General features: G+C 31.2%; 1 protein-coding gene and 1 pseudogene across 1 annotated transcript; both read right to left on the minus strand.

Moving 5' to 3' along the window:
* Window positions 1-15,220: 15,220 nt before the first annotated feature.
* Window positions 15,221-16,012, minus strand: LOC149526496 (putative terpene synthase 2). The gene is made up of 2 exons (XM_089785314.1): window positions 15,763-16,012; window positions 15,221-15,517 (listed from the first exon to the last, which is right to left on the minus strand). Exons 1-2 carry the CDS (start codon window positions 16,009-16,011, stop codon window positions 15,221-15,223), a joined length of 546 nt encoding a protein of 181 aa, XP_089641440.1. The 5' UTR covers window position 16,012.
* A 161-nt stretch (window positions 16,013-16,173) lies between these two features.
* Window positions 16,174-17,199, minus strand: LOC110426579 ((-)-germacrene D synthase-like; annotated as a pseudogene).
* Window positions 17,200-23,572: the final 6,373 nt, after the last annotated feature.

The following is a 23,572-nucleotide window of genomic DNA, read 5'->3' on the forward strand; positions in this document are numbered from 1 at the left end:
GCCACCAATCTTTTTTGTCTAGGTGCAATTGGGCACTTGTTAAACTTGTTCTATTCGACAGAATCCTAAATTGATTTTTAATCTATCTAAAGAACAATAAACTGGTTTGCGAATTTTTAGAGTTGGGTTCAAGAGTATGGTTACGTGTAAGGAAGGATTAGCACCCCTATGACGCCCACTCCATGAATGGTACCATTTAATTATATGTTATCCTATATCAACCTTAACTTTTGATTTTATTCTTATGTTTCTGTAATCTTTGTTTATTTATTTTATTATTATTATTCTTTAAACTAAACACTAATTATTTAGCTTTAGGAATGCATATGATCCAATTCTGAAATGATGTCCTGATTTATCAATTTTAAATAACGGGAAGTGAAAACCTTGTATCAAAAAATCATTCATAAACCATCTAAATGCTTTAGTGAAGTCTCGAAGTTTTCCTCACCTAGGGATGTCATCGGAAGAACTCATTTCTACAATCTCCTCTAGGAAATCCCATTATCGAAGTTCTCATCCCATTAACAAAATATATATGTCATATGCTATGCCAAAACAAAAATCAAGAATGATGCCAAATAGGCAAATTTGCAAATATAAATTTAATTGATTTATAATTTATATATATTTAATAGTGTAATACAACTAAATACTTGATTTATTCTTACTATATATATTTTAAAGAAACATTTTATTTAAATAAATAATTTTTAATTAATATTATAGGTTAATATTATTTTATTTTATTAAACTATTTTTTGAATAAACAACTAATCTTTTGTTTACAATAATCATTTAAATTGATTAAATAACTATATAAACTTTAATTTAGATAGAATATTATATGAATTTATTTGTTTATGGATTTTGAGGTAATAGTTTGAATTAATCGGAATATCAAAAATGCAAAATTAGGATTTATCTCGACACTTTAGAGAAAACTCTAACTGAATTCCATTCCTAGGAAAGTTATCTTGAAAATAGCAACTCTTTACCTTTTTGGATGAAATTCAATTATCGAAATTAATCTAATCAAACAGTCTATTTTTAATATTTATAATTTTATATTATGTCATATAGTTTCATTTATATATATATATATACCTCTATAAATTTGTGTAACTAAATATTTCATTTCTCTTGCCTATCTAACCTATTTTCATTTATGATTAAAATATATTTTATTTTTCTTAGATTTTCTTTTTTTTATAAAGGTCTATTTTTTAAAAAACTAGGTATTTTCTATTTTTCTTCCTAAATCTCATTTTTTTATTTATTACTAAATATTTATTTCTTTTCTATATTTTTACCTTGGCTAAATCTATCACCATGAAAATATTTTATATTTAGACATTTGCTTTCTATTTATATATGTATATATTCTAGTTAACTAAACCTAATTTTAATACTAAATTTTCATCCAAGTCTATGTTCTTTTCATAACTAAACATATTTAACACATTATTATTATTTTGCTATCTTTCTTATTATTTCTATTTTCATATTTTCTGTTTGTTTTAATCTCCTAACACTAAAATATTTTTTGAAATTTTTTATGATATTTTTCTAAATTGATTTTAATACATTTATTAGGAAGTAAAATGGGTTAGATCTAAAACAAACCAAACCAACAGATCCACAAAGAAATGGAAGAAAGGGTTTTTCCCTTACTGGGCTAGATTGGACCTGGTTATTAGCCTGTGGAAGGGAGCCCAAGCTTGTTGTAGCCCTCCAAGCCTTTCTCCCTAAACGCACTGTCTGGTGCTTATAAAGCAGCTTCCTTTCAATACCAAAACTATGCTGTTTTATGACTAAAGTCTACTTCCCTTTCACTCTTCCAAAATGACACCGATTCAACCCATAGCTCTAGGTATAAATCCCTTATTTTCCTCATCTCTCTCTATTTCGTCCTTTCATTTTCTCTCTCTACCTGCGACACTATCTACCCTGCGGCACTCCTATCCTTTTTCTAAATAGAATTATAGGCCTCCGTTCACTCAAATCCTACTCCAGTCTATGTCGCTTCTCTCCTCAACAAGTGAAAAATCGAAAGCCCTTGAAACCTCAGTTCCCTAACTCCAAAAAGCAGAAAAAGAAACCTTTTCCCTCATTATAGTGTTCAACTTATCTAAAGGCTCTTTTAGGTTTTTCTTTTTTATTTGTTTTTCTTTGCTATTTTATGTGATTTTGATTGTGGTTGTATGCGGCTGGTAGTGAAAGCTAAGGTTTTACTTGGTTCTAGCTTTAGCTGTTGAGGGTTTGTTTATAAGGATTTTTGTTCAAAAAGCTGTTAGCTAAAAGTTGGTATTTTTTGGGTTTTTCTTCAAAAGATTTTTAGGGTTTTTGCTTTCTAAAATTGGGTACCGCTAAAGTTTTATTCTTTTGAAATTAGGCTCTCTCTTTTTCTTTGGAATTACTCTCTTTATATAAAGGCTGAAAATATTATCCTAAGCAACCGGTCAATCGTTGATCCAAAGATAATTTTGCTTCTGCCAGGTGTAATTTTTGGTCCTTTTCAATTTTAGTCCAGTTGGCCAATTTCTAGGTTGTTTTGGGTTGTCCCAAATTGTTCTTCAAATTATTTGATTAAAATCCTGATTTTTTATTTAGTCTTGATTTATTAATTTAATCATGTTTGATATGTTTGATTTGCTTTAAGTTAACTTAATCATATTGGGCTTGTTTGGTAGTAACAGGCTCAACAGTTGGGCCAAACTGTTAAGTCCAATGGTTACTTGAATTAAACCCCATGCTAAGTCCAACATTACTATGGCCCAAACATATTTATAAACTAAGACCAAGCTAGAAATTTTAAAACACACTGGACTTTAAATTTACTTTGACTATAAAATAAGATAAAAAAATATAAATAAAATAAAATAATAAAAAATAAAGATAAATAACAAAGACAAAATAATACAATAAAAGCTACAAGCACATAAAAAATTGTGTCTACAATAGTTAAGAAGGAATAGATTACGACAAAACTTATGCCTCGCTAGATTAGAAGCCATTAGAATGATTTTAGCCTTTGCATGCTACATGAACTTTAAGTTTTATCACATGGATGTTAAAAATGCCTTTCTCAATGGACTAATTAATGAAGAAGTGTCTGATAAGCAACCTTTTGGCTTTGAAAGTCCAATATGTGCAAATCATGGTTTTAGATTAAGATAAACCTTGTATGGTTTAAAGCATGCTTCTAGAGGTTTGTTTGAAACATTATCAAAATTCTTAATCATAAATGACTTTAATAGAGGGAAGGTTTATAAATCTCTGTTCATCAGAAGCAAAGGCAAAGAGACTTTAATTGTGGAAGTTTATCTTGAAGATATTATTTTTGGTGCTACTAATGAGCTTCTTAGGCTAGTGTTTGCTAAGACTATACAAAGAGAATGTGAGATGAACATGATGGGTGAGCTAACGTATTGTTTTTTGACTAGAAATCAAGCAAAAGGAAGATGGCACATTCATAAGTCAAGCCAAGTATACAAAAGACATGCTCACAAAGTTTGGGATGGAAGGCACAAAAACATACCACACATCAATGAGCAAATCAACAATGCTTGACAAGGATGAAAAAGGCATACTCTTTGATGAAATTTATAGATCAATGATTGGTTCCTTGTTTTATCTCACTGCTAGTAGACTAAACATAAGTTTTAGTCAAGGCCTACGTGCTAGGCTTTAATCATCCACATTTAAGTGCTGTCAAAAGAATTTTTAGATATTTAAAAGATGCATCAAACCTAGGAATATGGTAGCCAAGGAGTTCCATTTTTGATCTCCACTCATATTTGCATGTCGACTTTCATGGATGCAAAATAGATAGAAAGAGCACATCCCGTACATGTCAATTTTTAGGTAGTATGTTGGTCCCATGGTTCTCAAATAAACAAAATATAGTAGCTTAATCCACTATCAAAGCAGAATATGTGGCTATCGAAAGTTGTTATGCTCAAATGTTATGGATGAAGCAACAATTAGAAGCTTATGGACTAGCCATGGAAAGAATTCCCATAAAATGTGACAATACTAGTGCAATAAATCTCATAAAAAATCCCATACATCACTCCAAGGCTAAACATATAGAAATAAGGCATCACTTGAATAGAAATCATGCTCAAAGAGGAGATATTGTTCTTGAATAAGTAGGTACAAAAGATCAATTGGTTAACATCTTCACGAAAGCACTTGCTAGGGAACAATTTTGCAAAAGCAAAAGCGAATTAGGTCTCAAAGTCCATCTTAGAAAAAAAAAACTCTAACTAGTAACTACCTCTAATTATTGATTTTGCATAATGGGAAATAACAAGCATGTAAAGTCTATTTCTTGCTCCCATATTGCCTTCAACATGCATAATGCTTTTTGTCTCTCTTACTTTAGGCTAAGGAGAATGGTTGAAATCAAATCATGCATGATACTTGAATCTTACCTGTGCATACACAAAACCACATCTCCATGAAATTCTTATGTATGATTGACATTTAGTTACATATATATATATATATATATATATATATATATATATATGCACATTCATTTCTTAAGGTTTGTGGAAAAGTTGTTGAGGAAGTGAATTTCTTTCAAAACTCATAATTTGGTTTAAAATTCACTTGCACTAATTTTAGACTTTGTTTTTAACATGCTTTGAAGTAAACACTTCACATTATTTTGACTACACAAAATGTCTAGACCAAATCATGGATTTGAAGCCAAAATCAATTTGTTGAAGGCAACAGAAGTTCAAATATCCATACATTTCTCAATGTATTGATACATTCAAGAACATGTATTGATACATTTTCACAAGTATCGATACAATCCATCCAATAGCATTTGTATCAATACATAGGCATATGTATCGATACATGCAAGAACATGTGTTGATACATCATATAGTGTATTGATACATTTCATTGAGTAGCCAAAAATAAAACATTCTACCACGAATGTTTTGATACACGAGCACATGTATTGATACATTTTTACGGTTTTAAAGGTCTACAAGCTCATTTTCTCTCCATTCTACGACTTTCCTCTCTCAAATTCTCTCCACCCTCTAAATTTGTTTTTATTTTCTTTCCAGTCCAGACCAATTAAATCATTTCTAAGAACTTTTAACTCTCCGAACATCATTTTTTCTCACTAAAACACTATATTTTAATTGAAATTCTCAAAATTTTCTGTTGAAACCCTAGATTTTTCAATTTTTGAATTTGTTGAAATTGCTTGTTTCTTTTGATAAATCACAATAATTAAAAGTCCTTTTAGGCGTTCCTTATCCTTATTATTGGTTAATTTTCTTCCAACACTCTTCAAAACTCAAAATTCCAAAGGCTTCCTGACCCAAATAAACAAAGTCCACTACTTCCTGCCAATGGGCTCTGACTAGGATGCAACCACCTCATCTCAGCCACCATCACCACGTAATGATGACAACTTCTTCAAGTGAAACTTCTTTTACCCCTCATTGGAGTGCAAACTCGACAAGGATTACACCAAGCAAGATGTAAAATCAGGATGAGTAATAAATTTTAACTATCTTAAACACTTTAATTTTTCACACATTGATAATTTTCAAGAATTAGATTGGTTGAATTACCTTTATATGAAGCAAACCTATTATGTTGACTTAGGGTGTTTTACTTTAATGCCACCACTAAATTCTAAGACTATGAGGACAGTGAACCTATAGAGCACACTGATAGGTTTTGTACTTATATCATAGGTAAGAAGATAGTGGTAGTCAAACACATTGTCAAGGGGATCGAAGCTATGTCGAGGGGGTTATGTCTAATGTAATCCTATTCATTGTTTATACCTATCCTTTTACTAATGAGAAGAGTATGACCAGTGTCAAACGTTTATCCTTTTATGATCATAGTCTTCACCTCATCATGTCTCGTACCCTTCACTTTCATGGCACAAATCATTCCACCATCAAGAGTGAAGATTTTTGGTTCATTTATCATAGCAAATCCAATCGTTGTGTCAACTTAACAAAATTCATTTTTGATGACATGTTGAAAATCATTAACAAGTCTAGGAAAACACTCATTTATGGCATGGTCATTGACTTTGTAGGCATCAACACTAGGTGTGACCCACCTAAACAACATGCCATGCACATGAAGATCAATGAACATACCCTAAACAAGCTTGAATTTGTGTATGTCAACCACTCTTGGGTGGGCAAAGAAACCATTAATGAACCTGATATTGTTAGGGATGAGAGTAATGAGAACACCTATGCTGAGTGTCAGTTAAAATTCTACCACGCAAGTATACGTATCGAATGAGATAGCTATATGTAGCAAGTAGAGTATTGATCCGCAGGGAATTGATCTAAAAGTTACTAAGTACTAAAATTATTGCAAATTAATCTTATCCAAACAATATCAAAATAATATCAAATCAAACTAAGTTATAGCAGAATTAAATTAAGAAAAATCAAAATAATAAATACTCAAATAAATATCAAATCAAACAAGCCTAGGATTACAATATCCCTCACACTTCATCTAAATCTTACCTCTCTTCCTTAACTTATCTCAATGGTTTGAATTGCTAACCTAGAGTCCTAAATTATTTATAAGGGTCTCCCAACTCATCTATAAAAATATCTATTTTAACCAAAACACTATATCCCTATGTGAATTGAAATTAAACAAACTCATTAAGTTCAGGCTCTAATTTGGCTACATATGGCTATAGGTATATCCCTATCCTATACGCAAATCAATTAATATGATCATATGCTATCCCCATTTTAGTCTACACTAAACTTCCTTTCCCAAGTTTGTTTAGGTTTCTAGATCAATTTAATTGGTGCCATGCAATTAAAAGCATTAAGAACAAATGGAATAAACAATTCAAATCCCATTGAAAATAAGCAGAAAAGTGATTAAAAATCTAGATTACATGTGAGTTCAATTGCAATCCTAGAAAAATAAATTAGTTCATAATATCTAATAAAGACCATATCCAAAGAAATTTAGCCATGAATCCAAGTTAAAGAAAATAAGAAAAAAACACAAAGGTAAGAGAGAAAACTAATAGTTAGAGATGTATGATCTTGATTCTCTCTCCAATTCTCTTGTTCCTTGCTTTGTTTTGGCTCCAAATCTCCAAATAGTTTCTTGCTGCCTCCTTTGCTGCCTCTCTTGCTGCCTCAAAAATCTCTGAAAAAGTCTCCTTAAATAGGCTCCAAATAACCTAATTTTGCGAAATTCCGTTAATGTCTTTTATTTTTTAGGGAAGTCGCGCAGCGCTGCGGCGCTACTTCTCCAGCGCTGCCGCGCTGAGCTCTCTGGAATTTTGTATGTGTGCTTCCTTTCATCAACGCTGCAGCCTTGTTCTCCCAGGCCTGTGGCAGTCTATCAACTTCAAACATGAGTTTCACCCTGATATGTTAAGAACTGGGCAAAGTAGTAAACATAAAAGTTTTATCCCTGTCTCTTAACTTTCCAATGGATTAAAAATCACATCAATTGGACTTCTGGATTGAAAGATTTGCCCAAATACTGCATCATGTTCAGTCTTTACATCCTGCTGCAGTGGTCCGAATTGACAAATGTTTTGACCATGATCCAATCATAACTGGGCCAATTGTGAACATAAAAATTGTTTCCCTTCTTCTTATAATTTGATTGGTCAAAGAATCACCTCATTGAGTTTTTTAGAAAGAGATATGGTCAAAATATTGAAACATATACGAATGAAGCTATCACCATACTTGCACTGATTTCATCAAATGAGTCTTTTTCATCAATTTCCTACAAAAGCCATAGGAGAAATTAGCAATAACTACTCTTAAAGTAATTTAAAATAAAATAACCTAAAATTTAACTAAAATAACTTAAATTAATCACTTAACAAATAATCAAACTTAAACTAAAAAAACCTATAATGCTAAATTCGAACATAGAAATGCTCAAGATCTAGCTACTTAAGCTCCCAAAATGAGCCAAAATAACTCTATATAATAGGGTTATCACTGAGTCTAGTACAGCCCCTATTTCCACCTTTAATGCTAGTCCAAGTGTGCACTCGAGTGTTGGCCCTAGCTTTCCACTTATGTCCGCTCTCTTCGATTTTGAGCAAGCCTTTACTCGATTATTATCTTTCATGGAATCTAAGGATGCTTGTGGTTAACAAGTTGTATGCTTTGTAGGCTTAGAACCAGGAGTTGCTTCATCACCAACAGTTGCTTAAGGAGCAATTCTGAGCTTACTTTCATCCACCATCTAAAGTTTGTCACATGGGACATTGCCAACTTTCGACACATACTACTTTCTTTGGATTAGATGGCCACATTGACATACACATTCATCATTCTTGATCACTGTCATTGACTGGCATTTTGTCTCTTTTGGATTTTATGTACTATTTTCACTGGTCATTAATGGCCAATTTTGGATTGTCTTATGCTTCTCTACTACTTTATGCTCATGGATAGCTTGTTTATGTTTACACTCGTGGATGGCTTGTTTATGTTAAGGCTCGTGGATAGCTTGTTTATGTTTATCCTACCTTGTTTCTGCTTATTTTAATGGTCACATTTTTATTATGCTATGATATTTTTCTAGCTTATTTCCTTTTATGATTCGTTTCTCATCTCTATATTTTGTCCTTATTTCTCTTATGCACAGCATTGTTCTGGATTGAAGATTCATAAATTTTTTTACATTGACCTATGCCCTCAAATCCAATTAGCTTTCTCATTTCATAAGTAATTTTCTTTTTGATACAACAAAAAGGGGGAAAATGAGGTTAACGAGCAAATTTCACATTACTTTCTTGTCAAAGTCGTTAAATTGTTTTGCAAAACTAAAAATTCTTAAAGCATCTTAAATTAGGGCGTGGCCGGGGGGGGGGCATCTTTAAAAGGGAGGATTCAAAATTTCATAAAACTTTCAAACTTTTAAGATTCAAAAGGTCCGTTTTCTAAAGCTCAAACAAATTTTGCTCATTGTTTTGTTATATCAAAAAAGAGGAGCTTGTTAGCTCTATAGCTTTCATATTGACCTGTGTTTTACAATGATAAAAAAAATGATAAAAATTCATTTAAATTTTGAAATATCAAGTCTAAACATTTCTTAACATTTTCAATTAAATTTGAGATGAAAAACAATGAAAAAGGACTTTAAAAAATGCATTCTGGTGCAAATCTATCAATACATATTCTTCATGTATCGATACATTTAGACAAGTATCAATAGATTTTGAAATCTATTTATATATGTTCTTAAGAAAAGTAAAACTTAATCTATTGATACATTATCAAATGTATCGATAAAAATGTAATAGAATTCTTACTGCCTCAAAAGTATGGATACATTTATCAAATGTATCTACACATTTTCAACATAATACTTGCTACTTCAAAAGTATCGATATATTAGCAAATGTATGAATACATTTTCAACAGAATGGCCAAACCCTTGAATGCAAGTTCAAAAGTATCGATACATGGAACAATTTATCGATACATCATAGTGGGTATTCAAAAATTAAAAAGCAATGAATCAATACATTTACATATGTATCGATATAATATGACGATTGGAGCATTGGGTGAAAAGAAGAACAATTATTTTCACATTTAATGTACTCCTAACTACCTTTGAAGCTTTAGCAACTATAACAACAAGCTCCCTCAACATTTATGAAGGTTGGAAGACTTTGAAACACACGTCCAACAAAAGAATTCACCTCAAATCATTCAATATTCTTGTACTTCTCTTCTTGCATTTAAGTCTTCTAGTGTACCACTTGTAGAGCCATTATTATTTATCTTCTTTCTTACCAAATATTGTACTTAATTTGCTATTCAGCCTCCTAGAGGCATCTTAGCTACACTTTCTTCCTTTATTGTATTCACTTGAGTGATTATGCCTTAACCAATTGAAAAGGTAGAAATTGAGTGGTTATACCTTAACCAAGATAAAAGGTAGAGTGATTGTGCTTTAACTATAAAAAGACATTGTATTAAACTCTATTTCAATAGTGGATTTTAAATTACTTTGTGAATCTAAGATAGAAGATGTAGGTAAGGAGGTTGAACCTCTATAAAATCATTGTGTCATTTGTCCTTCCTTTCTTACTCTTTTAGTTTTATTTGTATTTTTAATCTTTCTCAATTTACAAGAAATCAATGGACTTGATCATTTTCAAATTATGAATTTGATTTAAAGAACTTTGTTTTCTCAAAATTAAAAGGAATTTTCAAAATTACAAAAGTAGGCCAATTCACCCTTGTTTTGAATTAATCACATTGAGCTTATCGCACCAACACAATGCCTTGCATTTTATTACTTTCTGATTTTATGTACTGAACTTAATTGGTCATTGGCAACCAATTTCGGCTTGTTTTCTGTTTTCTTATTACATTGTGCTCATAGATAGCTTGTTTATGTTTATGCTAGTGGACAACTTGTTTTCTTTATGCTATCTTGTTTATGTTAATGACCGTATTTGTATTTTGCTATGATATTATGCTACCTTGTCCACTATTTTTGCCATGTTTACTATCTTTATGTCTTGAACTTAATTCTCTTATTGTGCAAGATACTATTATGGATTGAATGTTTGTAATTTTTTTCCCATTCATCTATACTTTAAAATCTAATCGGCTTTCTTTTATCACCTCATTTTCTTTTTGATATAACGAAAAAAGCGATAATGAGGTTAACGAGCAAATTTGCATAACAATCTCATCAAAACAGTCAAATTGTTTTCAAATTCTTAAAAAGTCTTGAATTGAGGGGGAGGATTTAAAAATTCATAAACCTTTCATATCTTTAAAATTGAAGAGAGTCCATTTTCAAAAGCTTGAACAAATTTTACTCATTGTTTTGTCATATAAAAAAAAGGGAGATTTTTTCAAATCAATCCCGTGTTTTGAAATGAGAAAAGAAAATGATCAAACTTCATTTAAGTCTTGGAATATCAAGTCTAAACATTTCTTAACACTTTCAAATGAGTTTGAAAAGAAAAACAATGAAAAAAGACTTTGAAAAATGCTTTTTGGTTCAAATTTATCAGTACATGTTCTTCATATATCGATACATTTAAACAAGTATCGATAGAGTTTGTAATCTATCAACACATGTTCTTGAGAAAAGTCAAATTTTCAAAAGTCGAACTCATTATATTGATACATTCTCAAATATATTGATAGGAATGCAACAAAATTCTTCTTACCTTAAAAGTATTGATATATTTCTCCAATTTATCAATACATTTTCAACAGAATGCTTACTGCCTCAAAAGTATCAATACATTAGCAAATGTATCGATACATTTTCAACAAAATGGCCAAACCCTTGTAGGAAAGTTCAAAATTATTGATACATGGCAAAATGTATCAATAAATCATAGCGAGAATTCAAAAATAAAAGAGGCAATGTATCAAGACATTCACTTATGTATCAATGCAATATGATTGTTGGAGCCTTGAATGAAAAGAAAAATGATTACCTTCACATTTAATGAACCTTTAACTACCCTTGTTGCTTCAACAACTATAAATACAAGCTTCTACAACATTTATGAAAGTTAGGAGAATATAAAACACAACTTCAAGAGAAGAATTCAACTTAAATCATTCAATACTCTTGTACTTCTCCTTTTGCATTGAAGTTTTCCATTGTACCACTTATAGAGTCATTATCGTTTATCTTTTTTCTCATCAAACATTGTACTTAATTTACTGTTTAGCCTTTAAAAGGTATCTTAGTTGCACCTTTAACTTTATTGTATTCACTTGAGTGGTTATACTTTAACCAATTGAAATGGTAGAAAATTGAGGAGTTATACCTTAACCAAGATAAAAGGTAGAGTGGTTGTGCTTTAACCATAAAAAGGTATTGTAGTGAACTTCATTTCAATAATGGATGTTAAACTCCTTAGTTAATCTAAGGAAGGTGATGTTGGTAAGGAAGCCGAACCTCTATAAAAATTATTGTGTTGATTTTTCTTTCTTTTCTTACTCTTTTAAATTTCATTTTTTCTTTCCAATTTCTCTTAGTTCACAAGAAATCAATTGTTTTGTTTATTTTCAAATTGGAGATTTGGCTTAAGAGAATTTTATTCTCTCAAATTGAGAAAGAATCTTCAAAAATACAAAAATATTCGAATTCACCTCCTTTAGAACTATTCATATGAGCTTATTGCATTAATAACCACCTTGAGTCTCAATGATTGCACATTTTTTGGTATATGCCTATAAGTGTTGGAAATGAATAAAATATTACAATCATGTTTATGCTTACTCGATCACAATTTTATCTTACATGATTGTCAAAGATTGAAAAATGTTGTATACTTGATGATGGGATATTCTTAATGCTTTATTGATTGTGAATAATAATTGTTGATGCTTGATAATGAGTCATTTTACTGTACAAAATTTTAAATTCAATATTAACTCTTAACAATATGGTTAGTTGATTAACATGATTAATATCTACTTGATTGCCCATAATATCTCTCACTACCAATTGATAAAATGAGCTTTAAAACGACTTTAACCTTCGCAATTGATTTTGTTTATCAATTTGTATATTGTGAGCTTTAAATTGATTTTTGAAATACTTTATGTTCTTACAAGATAAGCTCTTGTTTTTCTTCCTTTTTGATATAACGAAAAGGGGGACAAATATTGAAGAGCAAATTTGCAAAAGTCTTTTACAAGAAAAATTTTAACTTGTAGCCTTTAGAACCTTTGGAACCCTATAGCGTTCACTTGTGAATATAGTTTTATGAACCAAGCAACAAAAAGAGGGAGTTGTTTAAATTTTTCCATCAATTTTAAAACCATCTCCTTGTTAAAATCTTAACATTTCAAAGAATGCTCATATTATTAAAATCAGGGGGAGTTTTATTAAGGATACTAACCAAATTTCGCTCATAGTTTTGTCATATAAACAAGAGAAAGATTGTTAACTTTACAATTGATTCTACATTTTGTAATGACAAAATCAAATGATCAAAATTTCTTAATTATGTCTTTGCTTAAGTAAAAAAATCTGTTGACATGTTAAACTAAAATGGTTAAGCGTTTATGCAAGACAAAAGGTTCAAACACTTTAAATTCTAGGATTTAAGTTGCCAGTTTCAATACCTTTGAATAAGGTATTGATACATTCCGGCAAGTATCAATATCATTGAATGAGCTATTAATACATTTGAAATAGAAAGTCAAAATCAAAGTGTTGAATTGTAGGCATTGATACTAACCATTAAAAGTATCAACGCATTTTAAATAGCATGCTAAAATATCAAAGGTGAGCTACAAGTATCGATATGTAGGCTATAGCTATTGATATATTTTAAACAAAATGCTTCTGCCTAAAAAGTTTCAATACTTCCTTTAAAGGTATCGATACCTCTTTCTAGAAATTAAATTTCTCGCAGTAGAAATATCATTGGTTAGTGATCGTGGGGCATGATTTCCATGTAAGAAATAATTATTTTCTCATTCCAAGACCCCCAACAGCTCCAAAGATGTCCCCAAGTATAAATACTCTTTCTTCAATGCATTTATATAGGAGAATTGAGTAGAAAAGACCCATATCCTCCAAGAAAGAAGTTAATGAAGAACACGAAGGGAAAGAAAAAGAAATCAAGCTAAAAAGCAAGGTAAAAAATCCTTAATCAAACATCCTTGTCTTATTTGTGTTATACATTTCTTGAGCTTCCATTCTTATCATTATGCATTCATCCTTATTGATATTCATCACTTTCAATCTTGTACTTATTAAGCAAAATTAACTTTTTAGAGGTATCTTTGTTTTCCTTTTGTAAGAAAAAAAGAGGTTATACCTTAGACTTTCAAAGGTAATGTTTAGAGGTTGTGCATTCACCTTGAAAAAACATAGAAGTTGTGCTTGAACCTTGAAAAGGCAATGGTTATTCTTGAACATTAAAATGGCATTGAATTGATTTTGATCAATATTGGATTAAACTCTTTAGCTTGCTAATGGAAAGGATGTAGGCATCAAGGAAGGGCCAAACCTCTATAAATTCCTTGTGCATTTTCTCTTTATTCTTCACTATTTACACTTGTGCATTTTACTTTACTTTGAACAGTTTTGAAAATTCATTCTAACTTATTCATTCTTTAATTTACTTTTCAAAATACTTTTGGCACACTTTGATAAAAAAACAAGTTTGAGAAAATTGTTTTGGCTTGCCTTTATTGGAAATTTGATTTGAAAAACAATAATTTTTAGAAATCCAATTCCCCTTTTTCTTGGATATTTCCACATAATTATTGAGATAACATTTCTAACGAAGATGGGACAACGTAAATTTCTTGTGTTCTTCTGAGTGTGCTTGATTTCTTTTTTTTTTTTTTTATTGATTGTGTAAGATCTTGGGTGACTATTTTAAGATTATTCTGTTATTTTCATAACTAGGTTACACTTATGTGATCATGTCTTGATTTTGAGCATTTTTTTGTTCCTTTCTTTTGATCTTTATCCTTTGAGTATCTCTATATGCTAATCTCAATATCCTTTTGGTATAAGGAACTCTTAAATTTTATGGAAAAAACACCAATGACATGAAAACAAATTAATTAAGATGAGCTCAAACATGCATAAAATGACATAATAGAATGATTTTGGCATAATACTTGAAGAAGTCCCTAAATTATTCAAGAAAAATCAAATAAGTCTTTATTTTTTTATTGCATTCAATCAAGCCCTTATACTTTCATTTTAGGTCAAATAATCCCTTATAACTATTGATTGACTAATTGGCATTAGTCAAAATGCTACTAATCACTTTATGCCTTTGAGGCATTGATGTGAAGGGTGAAAAATATCACATAATCATGTCATCATGCAACATCATCATACTACATTATCATCTATTATAACTTGTTAACATGCCACATTACCATCACATAGTATAGAATGACAAGTGGCATTTTGACTAAGTCATCTGTTAGGTATTAGAGTTTATTAGGCTCAAAATAATATAAGGACTTATTTGGCTCAAAATAAAAGTACGAACACTTGATTGGACACATTAAAATAATAAGATTTTATTTGAATTTTTCTAAATAGTTTAAAGACCTTTTTGAGTATTGTACTTATATTATTCTATTATTATATTGAAAAACTCAAGCAATCTACCAAAATATTTCAAATTAATAATAGCTTGGACAATTTCGCTACTTAGTTTTTTCATATCAATTTTTCCTCATATTAGAACTGGATCAGTCAGCAATGAAGTGATTACACCCTTTGTGGCTTTTCCAATGTGTGTGTATCCATCTCTTTCCTTGTGAAGTAAATCCATCACCCTTGCAAGATTAAGAATCCGTGTAAAGACATGCATTGGAACCCCAACTGGTGGCCTTATCAATTCCTCATTTATATACTTCCAACCATTCTCAATTTGCTTGTTGAACTCATTGCATGCCATTTCTTCTAAAACCCCATGTTGCTTCATGTAGCACTCAATGGCTGATGCAACATGCCTTTTCTCTTGCTCATACTTCATAATAAAATTAATTTCTAAATAAATATATGGGGAAAATTGTGTGATTGATAAAGGCGTGATTTTAGTCTTTATGTAAAATGGTTTTTATTGAATTATATGTTATCTTTTCATGCTTCTTAGTTATACATTGATCTTTGATCAAATAGATGACATTGAATTTTTTTTATTATTTGTTTTTTTAAGTTGCAATCTTGAAAAAAGTAAAAGGTAAATAGCAAACGATATGTATACTGTATTGCCTTGTCTGAAACGATATCGTCCATGAAACGGGCAATTATCGTTGATGCACTAACAATCTTAGGATTGTTAGATGCCCATTGAAAGATATCTCTGGTCACAATGTCTCCCATTTCAACAAAAGATGTGATTGTAACCATGATGTAGCCAGAAGATACTAATGCGTTGGTCTTGTACTCCTCCATTGTTGGTACATAGTTTTCATGGTACCAGTTAGCCTCAATAAAATATGCTTGAGATAATTGTTTCATCTTGGAAATAAAAAAAGTTAAAGAGCGTATGTATCAGTTTCATATTGGTTAGCATATATATGAAGTTTTTCTTTGTCTTTTTTAAAAGATAATTTTTGGACTAAAGATATCCTTTTTAAAAATATTTATTTCATGAAAATCTTAAATGAGATAGGGCTAGCGTCAATTTATTGCTTCTTTCACGTATTGGACACGGTATGATTTCCTTTGTTTTGTCATCACTTCCTCCATTTCTTTATAAACATCTAGGAGTGCCTTGTAAAACAATTTCATGCTTGTTAGGAGTTGATCCATACATTTAGTATCCCACCTAAAAATTCGAGTTAAAGTTTTGAAATCTAAGAGTCAATCAAGTTCTGCTATAATTTGAAGATACCAAAGAACTTAATTATAATAAAGTTATATATTCTCGACCTCTCAATTGCATTTGTAAACAGTTGAAGTTCTTCAAATGTACCATAAGCATCATATATATCACCCATAGTAGATGCCATGACTATTGTTTTTATCAATAACTGTCTAGCAAAGGATTATTAAGGCTCAAAGTACACTCCCGAAGTCCAAAAGTAACCTTCAACCAATCTATTTCTTGCGAAAGGTAGTTTTGTCACAAAATCTAAATCTTTCCACCTCTTGAAATGCACCATTGGCACAACTATCATTATTTATCATTCCTTTAAGATCAAATTTAAGTAGTGTTGCTTAGAGAAAATTGTAAAGCAATTCATATAAAAGGATTAAGGAGTTAATTACCTAGAAATCTTGCTTAGCTCTTCCTTGTGCAAATTTTGTAATAAGTTGAAATCCAATTTTGCAAATTTCAATAACGTTTTGTCATGTAAACTATCTTCTTGATATATGGAAATGAATCGCCTAGCTTCCAAACATTGCAGTCCCTTGCGAATGGGTCGTTTTCGGGCATGGGAGACTAGTGCTGAAAGGGGGTACTAATCTATGCTAGTTTTTTTTGCAAACTCTAGATGAGTGGTGGTGAAAGCAAGTGCTTTGTCCAATATATGTTCTCCATGCATATGTATATGAGCAACTTCGCATAATCCTAGCAAGCCTTTCACATCACTTTTCAATGACACCTTGAAGTTTCCTTTGTCATCTTTGAACTTGTTGAATGCTTCTGCTCAATCAAGGGAAGGTACTAAATTCAATACTTAATTAACATGAAGAAATTAAATGTTCTTCAAGTCTCACCAAAGTTTGACATATTACCATATGTAATTTAAATATCACTAATGGTATTTGAAACAATATTGATAATTAATAAGATAAAAACATCCTAATTCACTTTACTTGTGTTTCAAAACCACGGTTTGGATTACAATTGGATTTTTCTCAATAAAAACTCATCAAAAATTTCTTGCCCCATGCAAATTAAATAAAATCAAGTCTTTTTTAGTATAAATTTTCTAAACTCCAATTAGTTTTATAAGCACAGGAAATCAAACAAAACCTCAATTGGTTCTCAAATAGTCAAGTTTTGGCCATAAATGTAGAAAAACAAGTATAACATATCACATGACATTTTATAACCATTCTGCTAAAGAAGAAAAAATTTGAGAGAAATTGTATAAAGGTCCTCATCATTGACCCCAATGCCACATTCGTTGAGGGACAATTGCATTTGCTGTAGCACTAAATCAATCTCTTTTCCAAAATGATACGAAAATCCTAAGCATTGGATTGCATCAATTGTAGACACCTTTTTTGAAAATAATAATAAATAATAAATAAAATTTAATTAAATTAAAAAATAACAAAATGAAAAACAAAAAAGAGAGTGAACAGGGAAAGACTGAGCGTGTGCTCAGCTCCCCTCTTCTTTGCATCATTACGGGGCCTTTAATGCCCTGGACAAGTAGTTGGATTTGAGGGGAGTGGTTACCTCCAGCCACCAACTCCCCTTGTGTGCCAGAGTCTTGTGAAATCATGCTTAAAGGAGCATGATTTCACCTCTAGATTGTCTAAAAATTTGGACAATCCAATTTTTAAACAAGAGGTGGCTATCGGTTTTGAAAGGGGAGGAAGGCAACCAAAAAAAACCAGATCCAACCACAAAAATATTCCATTTTCTTCGAGCAACAAAAACCTGCAAATAAAAAAATTCCAAATTCTATCAGCCAACTACCGTAGCCACCATAAAAAATCAATCAAAAAATCATAACAAAAAAAAGGCATAAAAAAAAGAGGAGAAAGCTAGTGGGTTCGGGTAGTGAGAGAGGATAGAAGCGGATTTTTTTTTGTGGGTTAGGTTCGATTAGGAAGAAGAAAAAGAAAAAGAAAGAGAGGGAGATGGTAGAAGAAACATCAGTTGGAAGGAAAGCCAGTGGCAAGGGGAGAAATGAGAAGAAGAGAAAGAAAAGGAGAAGGAAAAAAAGAAAAAGAAAATAAATGGAAAAGAAAGAAGAAAAGAGAGAAAAGAAGACCGACGACAAAGAAAAAGAAAGTTGCCTAAAAAGAAAGAGAGAAAGATAGGTTGAAGAGGAGAATCGTAGAGAGAGAAGAGAGAAACGACAACTAGAGAGAGAAAATGGAAGGAAAACAAAGGCTTTTATAGTTAGGGTTGAGATGCTTTAGTGCTGATACGACATCGTTTTGAGGGGTTCTCAAGCCATCACAACAAGCACCAAACGGTGCATCTTGCAAAGGAATAAGTGGGCTGGTGCATCAAGCTTGCTTTCCTTCTTGGGCCTCTTCTGACTTGGGCCATTCCTACCCCAAACAAGGTAAAGCTCTTCCTTGATATTGTGTGGATTTGATGTGGGCTAATTTTTTATAGGTGACCCAAATTATTATGTTAAAACTATGATTTAAAGAGTGGAATTAATGCAAATAATCTGAAAAAATATTATATAGTGACTTAGGATGGGGAGACAAAGTAAGAGACAAAAAAGAAAATCATGAACCAAAATTAAATGTTTAGCTACAAAAGAATAGGTATTGTTATGCAAAAGATGTAAAGTAAAAAAAAAACCTAAATAATAATAATAGAGCTAGGTTATGAACATAAATATGTAGGGAATAAGTAAATGTTTAGCACCAAAAAATAGATTTAAATAGGTAAAATGATATCTAATTATAAAAGAATTAATTTAGCTAGGTGAAAAAATGGAAAGATGTGAAAAAAGAGGCATATATATGTGTTGGATATTTAGTCATAAAAAGATATATTAGATAAGGAGCGAACTTTCAGAAAAAAAAAAAGATAAGGAGTGAAAATAATATTAAAATAGATAATCATATGAAAGTGAGTCAAATAAATAGAAGTAAACATAAAATATATTTAATGAAAAAAGAGTAAGCTAGGTACATAATAGAAATGAAATGTTTAGTTATGTAAATCATATAAATAAATAAATAAAAGGATGGTACTTAGCATGAAGTTATTAAATATAAAAAATACATGGAGAGAATATCAAATCTGGCCGATGATGGGATATCCATTTGGAATGCAAGAAGTTACAATTTCGAGTGAATTTCCTTAGGTTAGGGATTTCGATTAAGACTCCACCAGTACGATGGGAGGGTCCTAATTCAAAATTTCGATGTTCGTTATTTTAAATAAATAAAAAACTATACATACTTAATCACTAATTAATCAAAAAATACAAATAAAAGAAATAGAAAATTAATGATAACAATAAATTTATTAATCAGAATAATACAAAAATGGATAAAATACATATGCATAAATAATAATAATTATGGGTAATAAAAAATACTGGGTTTAAAAATATGATTTTGGGGGAGTTTCATATAATAAAATGAATAGATACCTGCATAGCAAAAATACATGATGAATTAGAAATGATTATAAAAAACAATAAATAAATATGAAATATTTTTCATGATAAATATGCACACAAAGAAAAATGGTAATTTTTTTTAAAGGTAAGAAAGAAATATTGAATTTATGGGTGCATCACGTACCATTATTGCATTGTTAAATGTCATGGCATATAGAGATTTTTCATGTACGAGTATCAGCCCGATGATGGGCCTTTCAAAGGGAGCTTGCGAAGGTAAGTATCGTCAGTTAACTCCCTATGTGAAAAGATACCTTCAGACCCCATCAGTATAATGAGAAAGTTCAAAAAAATATCTTTAATAAAAAAGCTTTTGCTCGTATTAAGATTTGCATTCAAGAAAATGTTGTTTTTACTTGCAAATGATTACCCCGATTATGGAATCTATTCGTTAAACTTGTGAAGGTGAGTTTATCGGACATTTTCTCTAGGTGAGAAGATACTCTCGGATCCCACCAGCATGATGGGTGAATTTGAAAAGTACACTCAATAAAAGGCTTTCATTTGGCATTATTTTGATTTTACACCATACATGTGACAATTGCATCACGTGTACATCAAACACAAGAAAAAACCAAACAAAATATTTTTAATTTGTTAATAGAATAAAAGATGAATCAAACGAATCAAATTAAGGAAACATAAAAATAAAATTAATGCGTTAAGATAATATATGATTAAATGGTATCGTTCGTGGAACGAGCGTCATAGGGGTGCTAATCCTTCCCTATGCATAACCGTACTCCCGAACATAACTCTAAACAAAATCCGTAGACTAGTTATTACTCTTTAGGCGGACTTAAAAATCGATTTAGGATTTCATCGAAGAGAACAAATTTATTAGGTGGCGAATCACACCTAGAAAAAAAAAGATTGGTGGCGACTCCTTAAGTGCCCCCCAAGTATATCACGTCTAGGGATCGAGTTCCTGGACCCAACATGTTACGACAACTTGGCGACTCCACTAGGGAAGCTTAGAGAGTCGTGCCATTAATTAATAATAAGTTATCCTAAGCCTTTAATAATTTAGTATTTCCTTTAGTATTAATGATTCATTTTGCATACTTTTGTTTGATGCATTTATTTATTCTATTATTGTCATTGTATTGCTTTTAACAATTACGGGGATTTAAGGATAGAGGGGCATATGATGAGTGGTTAAAGGTCAGTTTATTTCCTCACACACACGATACATTTTGCATTCGTGCATAAGCCTTCTACTTAGGCTTTGTCCTAAATTAGGAGGGGGTTAAGTAGCTACGCTCTCATGAGGTCATAACCTCCGCATGGACTAGTGAAAACTTCCAACCAGATCAAACCTAGTTCGTTTGAAGCCTGTAATGGATGAGGATCGAGGTGCCTTACTAGTCTATGTGGACGACAGTAAGGAACGATTGGGAACCCTTAACTCCAAGCAAAACCAAAGCTCAGCATGTAGAAAACTATGAGTAGCTGTCCTTTAGGTCAAGCCATTCCAACATACTGTGAAGGAGGTACCCTTAAATAGGAACACATGAAGGAATATTTCTCCTTCTCTCTATTTTGATTTCTTGCATAACATTATGGAAATAATGGAAAAAAATGAAAAAATGAGGAATTGTAGAGCAGATGAATATGTCACTATTGACAATAATTTTAACTTTTTCTCTTTAAATGGCATCTTGATTAGTCTAAAATATGTATCTAAAATAAATAACAAAAACAGAGTTATTTCCTTCAAGTGATGTTTTTTAAAAAAAGAGAAAAAGTAAGGAAGTAAAAAAAACAAAGTCTTTTCTTTTATTTCTTTTGTCCTTTAAAAATTATGAAAATAAAAAAAGAATAAAAATGATATTTCTTTCTATTTTCTTATCTCGTAAAAAAGGAAAGGAAAAGAAAGAGAAATAAAAAAGATAGGGATCCTTCATTTCTTTCATTACTTTCAAAAAAAAAAAAAGAAAAAAGAAAATGATTAATGGAAAAATAAATGTGTAATCTCATCATGATTAAGAAGCACCTTAAATCATTCATCATCTGTTGACTCATAAATCATCCTATCATGCATTAAAACATCTATTGATTTTGACACACATGCATTCATCATTCATCCACCTTTTGTAAGTAGCATCATTTAACGTCTCTACATACAATGGAAGGAGAGGCGACAATGTTATTGGTTTCATAGGATAAAATATCTTTTCCAAGTTTTGGACAAAGAAAGAGTATATTTAGAAAGATCTTTAGCAATGTAGAATTTATCATTCAAATCTAATTTGTTTCTATCTTATGAAAAGATAAAAGCTCAAGGGAACCCATTTGTTATTTGTGTGATACGTGGATTCAAGTTAGAATCATGGGAGATGAGTAGTCAAAACAAATGGACAAGATCAAGAAATATCATGAAGAGATAAGGGAACAGTTAGAAAAGTTAATGGAGATGATGGTTACTAGTAAAAAGGAAGGGTTTTTCAAAGGATTGTCGGGTTTGAAAGGAAAAAGCCAATTGCTAGTGAAAGGGCAAACTATGCCAATTTCGAGGGCAAATTTCTCTGACCCAATTCTTATTTTTGACTTAGACAACCCTGGAAAGCAAGAAAAATTGAGAGTGGACTCTTCTGAGCTAAGGGAATAAGTGAAAATGCAACAAAAGCATGACCTTTTGGATGAGCGCCTTAAAGCCATTAAAAGGAAAGACATCTATGGTTCTATGGATGCAATAGACTTGTGTTTGTTACCTAATGTGATTATTCCACCTAAGTTCAAAGTACCAGATTTTGAAAAATATGATGGAACCAAATGTCCAAAGGGCCATATAGCAATGTATTGTCAAAATATGGCTACACATGCAAATGATGATAAACTCTTGATCCATTGTTTCCAAAATAGCCTAACAAAATGTGCAGCTAAATGGTATGTTCAATTGGATAGGAATCATGTTAGTTTGTGGAAAGATCTTGCAAGAGCATTCCTAGTTTAATACAAACATGTTATGGACATGGCCCCAAATAGGCTTTTTTTGCAGAACATGGAAAAGAAAGACACTGAGAGTTTTAAGGAATATGCTCAAAGATAGAGAGATGTTGCTGCACAGGTTCAACCACCTCTCACTTAAAAAGAAACAACAATATTGTTTATTGGTACTTTGCAGCCACCATACTATGATAAGTTAATCGACAACGCTACCAACAAGTTCACCGATATAGTGATTTCAAGAGAAATGATTGAGAATGCAATTAAGAAAGGTAAAATTGGAGAGAACAATGCTTGTAGCATGGAAAAATGTAATGCATCAAAGGAAAGGGAAAGGAAGGCACAAGTTATTACATGTGAAGGGCAACCATGGGGCATCAATCCATACTATCTTCAACCTTCCTACCCCACCTTAAATCATATTTCTCATAACTTATATCCATATCAACCAATTCCACTACAAACTTTTCATCCAAGAGCACCCACACCTCCACTTATGCCTCAATCATTGCCAAAACCCAACCTTTGCCAATTGCCTATGCCAATCTCTAAGCTTTTACCCCTACTAATTGAGCATCAATACCTTAGTCTTGTGCCAATAAAGACAGTTCCAAACCCATCGATAAGGAATTATAACCTTAATGTTAAATGTGATTATCATATGGGGGCAATTGGACACTCAAAGGAGAAGTGTAGGCAATTGAAGGAGAAAATTGAAAATCTCATCAAGGATGGCACTTTAACTCTTGAGCTTATGGAACATTGGAAATCAACTTTACCATAGATTGAGCTCT

Source organism: Theobroma umbraticum, unplaced genomic scaffold, assembly GCF_002168275.2.
Source record: "Theobroma umbraticum cultivar Fairchild unplaced genomic scaffold, ASM216827v3 scaffold_89.0, whole genome shotgun sequence".
Taxonomy (NCBI): Eukaryota; Viridiplantae; Streptophyta; class Magnoliopsida; order Malvales; family Malvaceae; genus Theobroma; species Theobroma umbraticum.